General features: G+C 65.5%; 1 protein-coding gene across 1 annotated transcript in view; it reads left to right on the top strand.

The window, feature by feature from the left end:
- The first annotated feature begins 248 nt into the window (after positions 1 to 248).
- CNOT3 (CCR4-NOT transcription complex subunit 3) overlaps positions 249 to 8,392 on the top strand; it is an 11,526-nt gene continuing 3,382 nt past the window's right edge. The window contains exons 1-13 of the mRNA XM_007956950.2: positions 249 to 273; positions 377 to 444; positions 745 to 819; positions 952 to 1,041; positions 1,762 to 1,890; positions 1,983 to 2,078; positions 3,271 to 3,490; positions 3,579 to 3,712; positions 4,147 to 4,203; positions 5,444 to 5,822; positions 5,908 to 6,025; positions 6,769 to 6,967; positions 8,280 to 8,379. Coding sequence (XP_007955141.1) covers positions 249 to 273; positions 377 to 444; positions 745 to 819; positions 952 to 1,041; positions 1,762 to 1,890; positions 1,983 to 2,078; positions 3,271 to 3,490; positions 3,579 to 3,712; positions 4,147 to 4,203; positions 5,444 to 5,822; positions 5,908 to 6,025; positions 6,769 to 6,967; positions 8,280 to 8,379 — 1,690 coding nt within the window. The remainder of the gene's footprint in view (positions 274 to 376; positions 445 to 744; positions 820 to 951; positions 1,042 to 1,761; positions 1,891 to 1,982; positions 2,079 to 3,270; positions 3,491 to 3,578; positions 3,713 to 4,146; positions 4,204 to 5,443; positions 5,823 to 5,907; positions 6,026 to 6,768; positions 6,968 to 8,279; positions 8,380 to 8,392) is intronic.

Raw genomic sequence — 8,392 nt, 5'->3', positions numbered from 1 at the left:
TCGGTTCAGGAATTGCCCACTTCCTGGGTTAGAGGTCTGACTGTGTCCTGAGTGCCCATGTAGGCCGGGGTCCAGGCTGGGTCATGTGAGAGCTGTGCCCTCCCTTAGCACTCCCCCGCCCTGCCGTCCCCAGCATGTCCATGTCTCTGGGACAGACCAGCCAGGAATAATTGTATTTGTCCCTCTGTCCCCCAGCAGCGTCCGTCTCCAAGGGAGTATGAAGAGAGTGCGTCTTTAGGGCAGGGAAGATGGCGGACAAGCGCAAACTCCAAGGTACTGAGCCCCAGGGCGCCTGTGCGCCCACGCGCCTCCCCTCTGCACGCGTGAGACGCCCACTGCCTCGGCAGCGCTGACCGGCCGCCTTTCCCCCGACCAGGTGAGATTGACCGCTGCCTTAAGAAGGTGTCCGAGGGTGTGGAACAGTTTGAGGACATCTGGCAGAAGGTACGGAGCCAGGGCCGGGAGGACCTGCGTCTCCAGGGGAGCACGGAGGAGGGCGGGGCCGCCGACAGGAGGAGGGTCAGGACCTCCGGGTGTCAGCAGGGAGGGGGCCGTGTGTCCAGATGCTGCGGGCTGAGGAGGAGCCTGCCCAGGTGGGCGGGGTCCCAGCCCTTAAGTGCATGAAGGGGGCTCAGCTCCCAGGGTCCGAGGCTCATGAGGGATGGGGATAGGCCACCCCCTACGTGGCACAGGAGCTGGGCCTGCCACCGCCACTGTGACGCCTGTGTTTGTTTTGCCCCTCAGCTCCACAACGCAGCTAATGCAAACCAGAAAGAGAAGTACGAGGCGGATCTCAAGAAGGAGATTAAGAAACTACAAGTGAGGGGGCAGGGCCTGGGTCCCTACAGAGGAGACAGTGGCCTGGGCGACTGGGTCCCTACAGAGGTGGGAGCTAGGGCCTCAATCCCTGGTTCCTGAAGCTGTCTGATTTCTTGCTGTTCCCATGGACAGCGGCTGAGGGACCAGATTAAGACATGGGTGGCATCCAACGAGATCAAGGACAAGAGACAGCTTATAGACAACCGCAAGCTCATTGAGACGGTAGGGGAGCTGTCCTAGAGTGCGGGTCCAAGGGGCTGACCCAGAGCATGGGTCTGGGGGGGCTGCCCCAGAGCGCAGATCCAGGGCACTGTCCTAGAGTGCAGGTCTGGGGGGGGCGCTGTCCTAGAGCGCGGGTCCACGGGAGCTGTCCCAGAGCGCGGGTCCGGGGGGTGCTGTCCCAGAGTGCAGATCCAGGGCACTGTCCTGGACGAGTGCAGGTCTGGGGGGGCGCTGTCCTGGAGTGTGGGTCCAGGGGTGCTGTCCCAGAGTGCAGGTCCAAGGGGTGCTGTCCTAGAGTGCAGGTCCACGGGCGCTGTCCTAGAGCGTGGGTCCGGGGTGGCTGTCCCAGAGTGCAGATCCAGGGCACTGTCCTAGAGTGCAGGTCTGGGGGGTGCGCTGTCCTGGAGTGTGGGTGCAGGGGGCTGTCTCAGAGCGCAGGTCCGGGGGGCTGTCCCAGAGTGCAGATCCAGGGGCACTGTCCTGGAGTGTGGGTCCAGGGGTGCTGTCCCAGAGTGTGGGTCCAGGGGGGCTGTCCCAGAGTGCAGGTCCAAGGGGAGCTGCAGCAGGCACCCAGAGTGTGGGTCCATTGGGACTGTGGCAGGCACCTGGAGTGCAGGTCTTGGGGGATGGAGGCTGTCCCAGAGCACAGGTTGGGATTGGGCTGCGCCTGGTCCCCCAGAAGCTCTGGGAGGAGAAGGAAGGTCTCTGCTCTCTCCACAGCAAATGGAACGGTTCAAGGTGGTAGAACGAGAGACCAAAACCAAAGCCTATAGCAAGGAGGGCCTGGGCTTGGCCCAGAAGGTAGACCCTGCTCAGAAGGAAAAGGAAGAGGTTGGCCAGTGGCTTACGGTGAGCTGGGGCTGAAAAGAGAAGGTAGGTGCTGGGGGCCTGGCCCCCCAACCCAGGCAGATTCCAGGCTGACTTTGTCTCTCTGCCCCCAGAACACCATCGACACCCTAAACATGCAGGTGGACCAGTTTGAGAGTGAGGTGGAGTCCCTGTCCGTGCAGACACGCAAGAAGAAAGGCGACAAGGATGTGAGTGCGGGGAGCCCCACACCCGAGCTGGAGGTGGCAGGGGGCTGGCGAGCCACAGAAGGGGGCCTGGATCCCCGGGCGGGTGGGGCCAGCAGCTCTGGGCACTGGGGGCAGAACTGGCAGAGCCTCATCGCTGCCTGGGGGTGGGGCAGGCGGAGCTGAGACTGCCTCAGGGGACCAGCCCGTGTGAGCAGTGGGGCCTCCGGGCAGAGGAGCGGCTTGGGGGGTACTGCTGAGGTCAGTGCGGGCTGCAGGGCAAGCGAGAGACCCACAGGATCCACAGGACGGGAGGCGTTGAAGGCCGTGGCCTCCCACAGTCTTGGAGGGTAGTGGTTACAGACGAGGCAGCCAGCCCAGACCCGTCAGCGTGGCCCAGAGGAGAGGAGTGGCTTGGGGAGGCTGCAGCTCCAGCTGGGGCTTTCTGGGCTGAGAGGGGGCCAGGCTGTGTCTGCCTGTCGGTGCAGGAGATAGGCCAGAGCATCGTCCTCGGGGAAGGTGCCCCGGGAGCTGGGGCCCAGGCAGCTGAGCCCCAGACTGGGCTGTCTGAGCCTCTCTCCTTGGAGAGAGAGGAGATGGGAGTTGTTCTTTTTAACTTTGGGTTTTGATTTGGGTGAAAGTTTATGGAGGAAATTGGCCATTTGGAGTTAGGACTTTGGTGTCCAGTCCTAAAGGAGATGGTGCGTTAGGATCTTTGCGGGGAGGGTCAGGTCCCAAGAGTCTAGGCGTGGGGCTTTGGAATCTCGAGTTCGGGGATGGGGGGTGCTGGTGATGCAGAGGTGGTGATGATGAGTGGCAGGCTCCTCACAGGTGGGGACTGTTGCCGTGATGGGGTATGTGTGTGGGTGGGTGTCTGTAGTCTGTCTGTGTCAGTGTGTACCTCCATCCTCACAAGCAGGCAGAGCTGGCGGGTGGCCAGCAGACAGCTGGGGGTGACGGGCTGTGTTGTGTACTGTGTGTGTCTGTACGCGTTGTGTGTCTGTGTGTCTCTGTGTGCGTGTGTACTTCTGTCCCCACAGGCAGCCAGAGCTGGCGGGGGTCAGTGGACACCTGGGGGTGGTGGGCTGTGTTGTGGGCCGGTGCTGGGATCTGTGGGTCTCGAGGGGCCCGGGACCAGGGACTGCGGATGGCTGCAGGGGACAGCCGGGGCTGCGTGGCCCGAGCGCCCCTGAGCCTGGCCCTGGCTCGCCAGCAGAAGCAGGACCGGATCGAGGGCCTGAAGCGGCACATTGAGAAGCACCGGTACCACGTGCGCATGCTAGAGACCATCCTGCGCATGTTGGACAATGACTCCATCCTGGTCGACGCCATCCGCAAGATCAAGGACGACGTGGAGTACTACGTCGACTCCTCCCAGTACCCTGACTTCGAGGAGAATGAGTTCCTGTACGACGACCTGGACCTCGAGGACATTCGTGAGGCCCCAGGCTGGCCCGCGGGCGCCGGGGGAGGGCCAGGAGGGGGCAGCCGAGCCCGCTGAGCCCACCCTCCGCTGCCCCACAGCACAGGCGCTGGTCGCCACCTCCCCCCCCAGCCACAGCCACATGGAGGACGAGGTCTTCAACCAGTCGAGCAGCACGCCCACCTCCACCACCTCCAGCTCGCCCATCCCTCCCAGCCCAGCCAACTGCACCACGGTGAGGCCGGGCGCCTGCATCTGGGGCCCGGCCAGGGGCGGGGCCTGGTTCCCTGAGGAGGCGCTGGGAGTGGCCCCGGGGAGGCCATTGAGGAGGCAGGGTTCTGTCCAGGCTTCAAGGGGCAGAGCCGCCACCTCTGGGAGCTGGTGGGCGGGACGACCTTGCTGTGTGCTGTGGGAAGGGCCCCTGCTGGGCGCTGGCTTTGGAGCCAGGACCCAGGGGTTGCTCCTAGAGAGAGCAGGTGCCCGCATCCTGGAGCTGGCTGGTGAGTGGCCAGCTCCTGGGAGATGGGGACACTGGGAGTGGGACTTGGTGCATTCTTGAAGGTGGTCCAGTCCTAGTGTGTGGTGGGACATGGCCCCAGGGCTGGGGGTCAGGGCCTTGGCAGGGCCCTGGGCAGCTCACAGAGACTTCTGACTCTGTGTCCCGCTCAGGAAAACTCTGAGGATGACAAGAAGAGAGGCCGATCGACAGACAGTGAGGTCAGCCAGGTGGGTTGGGGCCTGGGTGTGACAGGCATCTCCCTCCTTGTTGACATCCTCCCCGAGGCGGGTTGGGGCCCAGTATTTCGGGATTGCAGAGGTGGGTCGGCGTGTGCCCTGGAGGGAGGGCCTGTCAGCGAGGGGGAGGACAGGCAGCCAACAGTGTGATGGTGACACCCAGCAGCACCCTGGCTAGGACAGCGGTCAGGCTGTGGTGCTCAGAGGCTTTAGGGAGGAACAAGGGCCAGCTCAGGGGAGGCAGGCAGAGGGCCGGAGGCCCGGCAGCGTGTGAGGTGGCCTGGAGGCTGTGGCGGGGCCCCGGGTTGGGGCCGCGCCATGAGGACCTTGAATCCTCAGGCCGGGGCACCTGGATCCCGTGGACCCGCTCTGAGGGTGCAGCGAGGCTGGGGGCTGCTGCGCTGTGAACCCGAATAGCTTCTGCTCTCAGGGGCTTCTCGGGGCCTGCTGCTGGTGGGCACTGCCAGCTTCCACACGGGCTTGGCCCGGCCCTGGGAGCTCCGCTGAGGCCTCGGGACGGGAATGCCCTGTGGGTGCTGCTGCCACGGGCCCTCCATAGGCTGGCACGCAGGTGGTCCTGCCAGGGAGGCCCCGAGCGGGGGGGCTGTCCTCAGGAGCAGCGAGCGGGGTAGACAGGCCTCAGGAAGGAGTCGGTCGAGGGTCCCGTGGGTGTGTGGCCAGTGCGAGGTGTCAGGGTCGCAGCTGGATGCAGTGACAGTGTGATGGGGCGTGGTGCATCCCCGGCACTGCTTTGTGGGCCACTGGCAGCGTGTGATCCGTCACGTGACAATGAGAGTCTCTGTCCATTTTTCAGATGTTGTTCTCTCTCCCCCGGGGCACCTAGATGGTCCCAGCTAATCTCGTATCACTAGACGGTTAGGTGTTCCCACCCATGCCCCGTCACCGGACAGACAGGTTCTCCCACTGTTCTCTCTCATGCGTGACATGAGTGGGGTGCCCATCCCTGTGGGACGCCCGTGGGGGTGTCCAGGAGGGACTGGGCTCTGGGGGTGGCCAGGAGTGGGCTGGAGTGTCGTCAGTGTGGCGGTGGTGAGTGGAGCCAGGAGGGCGAGGGCAGCAGCTGGGGCAGCCAGGAGGCGCGTGCGACGAAGACGGAGCCTGAGCCGGATGGGGGGACAGGTGTGTGGGAGACGTGGGGTGCTGCGGCAGAGTGGGGAGACCCGCCCGCTGCAGTGGGCCGCCCTGACCTCCTTCTCTCTCCCATCCACAGTCTCCAGCCAAAAACGGCTCCAAGCCTGTCCACAGCACCCAGCACCCTCAGTCCCCAGCTGTGCCACCCAGCTACCCCTCCGGCCCCCCGCCTGCCACCTCCACCCTGAGCACCACCCCTGGCAACAATGGGGCCCCCGCCCCAGCAGCACCCCCAAGTGCCCTGGGCCCCAAGGCCAGTCCAGCTCCCAGCCACAACTCGGGCACTCCCGCCCCCTATGCCCAGGCCGTGGCCCCGCCAGCCCCCAGTGGGCCCAGCACCGCGCAGCCCCGGCCGCCCAGCGTCCAGCCCGGTGGGGGCAGCAGCGGCAGTGGGGGCAGCGGGAGCAGCAGCGGCAGTAGTGGCAGCGGAGGTGCTGGCAAGCAGAACGGCGCCACCAGTGAGCAGGGGACCGGCGGGCAAGGAGCGGGGTGGGGGGGAGGCCGGGCAGCCGCCCACAGCCCCTCCTTCCCTCCGTGCTCCAGGTTACAGTTCTGTGGTGGCGGACAGCCCGGCAGAGGCGGCTCTGAGCGGCAGCGGCAGCACCAGCAGCCAGGCCCTGGGCGCCCCAGCCGGCCCCCACAACCCGCCTCCCAACGCCTCGTGAGTGACTCCAACCTGGCCATCGCCACTCGCCACCTGGTGGGGCCCGTCCTCACCTCTGCTCTCGGGGGTGTCCTGAGGTGTATTCTCTTCTGATTGGGCTTTTCCCAGGAACCTCCCTCCTCTCCTCTCATGCACCCACTTCAGGCCCCCCCTGGGGTGTGCTCCAAGGGCCCCTCTGCCCCGGAGCTCCTGTCCGCCCATCGCCTGGCCCCACAGTGGCTGCTGTCGGGGGGCCTAGTGCTGGCCTTCCAGAGTGAAGCAGGTTGCAGGCCGCCTTCTGCTGTCCTGCCCCTCCAAGCCTGCTGGCCAGCCCTTCCCCACACCCCTGTCCCCAGCACAGTGCCACTCTCCTGGCAACCTCCCAGGCTCCGTCAGGCTGCCCCGGGGGCTCCTGACCCGTCCTCTCTGCCCTAGGTGTCTGGTTAGAACAGCACTGCCCACAACCTCCTTCCTCCTCCACAGACTCTTCCCCACCAAACAGTAATGACAGAGCCACCCTCCCTCTCCTCCACTTGTCGCGCTTGTCACCGATGGCCCTCTGCAGGGCGTCCTCGCAGCCCTGAGTAGCAGTGATCCTGAGGCTGGGGTCTGCTCCGCTCACGGGGTGTCCCAGCGAGCCGCCTCTCTCCTCACGCCTGTGCCTCCAGACCCTATGTTCTCAGTGCCGCCTCTCTCGTCCCCTCTGTCCCCTCTGCCCCCTCGGTCGCCTCTGAGCATCCACCTCTCTGCCCTCTTCTCAGAAAGGAACCCAGTGGGGCAGCTCCAGCGGGGGCTGGGGGCGTGGCCCCAGGCTCAGGGAACAGCAGTGGAGGACCCAGCCTCCTGGTGCCGCTGCCTGTGAATCCCCCCAGCTCCCCGACACCCAGCTTTAGCGAGGCCAAGGCAACGGGGGCCCTGCTGAACGGGCCCCCGCAGTTCAGCACAGCCCCGGAGATCAAGGTGAGTGCCACATGCCCCCACAGGACCCTGTGCCACACCTGTCCTCGCCCATTCGGACGGGCTTGGGTCCCAAACCCCCACCTCCCCCGCTGCAGGGTCTTCAGGTCTCCCGTGGCCTTGCGGGTCTCCTCCCTCGCTGTCTTTGGTTTCAGTCCTCGTCTCTCTCCTCCCCTGCCTGTCTCCCCATCTTCTCCTCTGTCTTTTGCCCTCCTCCCTTCTCAAAAGCCACATGGCTTAGTGCCTACCTTCAGGAAGCTTGTGGGGACAGACTGAGCACTCAGGGTGCTATGTCCTTGCAGGACCCCCCATCCCCCTGGCCCAGGGGAGGTGGCCCAGGAAGGCTCATGGCGGCCTGGCATCTGAGCAGGCGGGGTGGCTGGGCAGGAACTCAGCAGAGAAGGGGACAGTTGTCCACCCTACAGGAGGGTGCAAGGGCTGGGCCGAGGTGATGGCGGATGGGCAGCAAGGGCAGCCAGCCACCAAGTCGTGAGCTGGGGTTCATCCCATGTCCGTGGGCAGGAGGCAGAGCGGGCAGCCAGGCGTGCCAGTCCCAGCCCCTGGGCACTGTGCCCGAGTCCTCCTCTGGAGATGGCATCATTTCTGTTTGACTTACACCGACTGACTGGCCCAGGATGCACTGGGCCTGTGAGGACGGTGCAGGGACAGAGGATGCTAGGAAGGGCGGCCTGCTTCGAGAGACTGGACGGGACGGAGGGCTGTGCACAGACCAGTGTCCGAGGGGCCCCCACTGAGGCCGTGCACGTCGGTTCACTTGAGGGAGTCTGCCTTGACCCAAAGGACTGACGCCTGCTATGACGGCTCAACTCGGGAAAAGGGCTAGGGTGCAACTGGTCATTCACCAGCCAGGGGCCAGAGCCTGTCCCCCCCTACACACGTCTGTGTCCCAGGCAGAGCAGTAGCATCCAGGCCCACCCCTGGGACACGGCTGCGGCCAGGGCCTGACACGAAGGGACACTGTGGTCCCCACCTCCCCCCACGGGGGGGACGCTGTGGTCCCCGCTTCTCCCCCACAGAGGGGTGCTGCGGTCCCTACTTCTCTCCCCATGGAGGGATGCTGTGGTCCCGCCTTCTCCCCTGTGACGGACATTGTGGTCCCTGCCTCTCCCACCCAGTGCCGCACTGACTGCTGTCCCAGGCGTGGAACTCGAGCAGGGGAACCTGGGATGCGGGTGTCTGACCTGCTGATGGGCCCTTTGGGCATCTCCCACCAGTGTGGGCAGGGGGACAGGTGGGTGCTCAGCCCACAGCCCACCTCCCTGTTCAGGGCCTGTCTTGGCACCTCGCCCCACAGGCCCCCGAGCCTCTGAGTTCTCTGAAGTCCATGGCGGAGCGGGCGGCCATTGGCTCCACCATCGAGGACGCTGTGCCGACGCTGCACCTGACCGAGCGAGGTGAGGGCCTGGG

This window comes from Orycteropus afer, unplaced genomic scaffold, assembly GCF_000298275.1.
Source record: "Orycteropus afer afer isolate SDZICR_OR568_19922 unplaced genomic scaffold, OryAfe1.0 scaffold00689, whole genome shotgun sequence".
Classification (NCBI taxonomy): Eukaryota; Metazoa; Chordata; class Mammalia; order Tubulidentata; family Orycteropodidae; genus Orycteropus; species Orycteropus afer.
The sequence above is the reverse complement of the archived record's forward strand: the minus strand, read 5'-3'. Positions and strand labels throughout refer to the sequence as shown.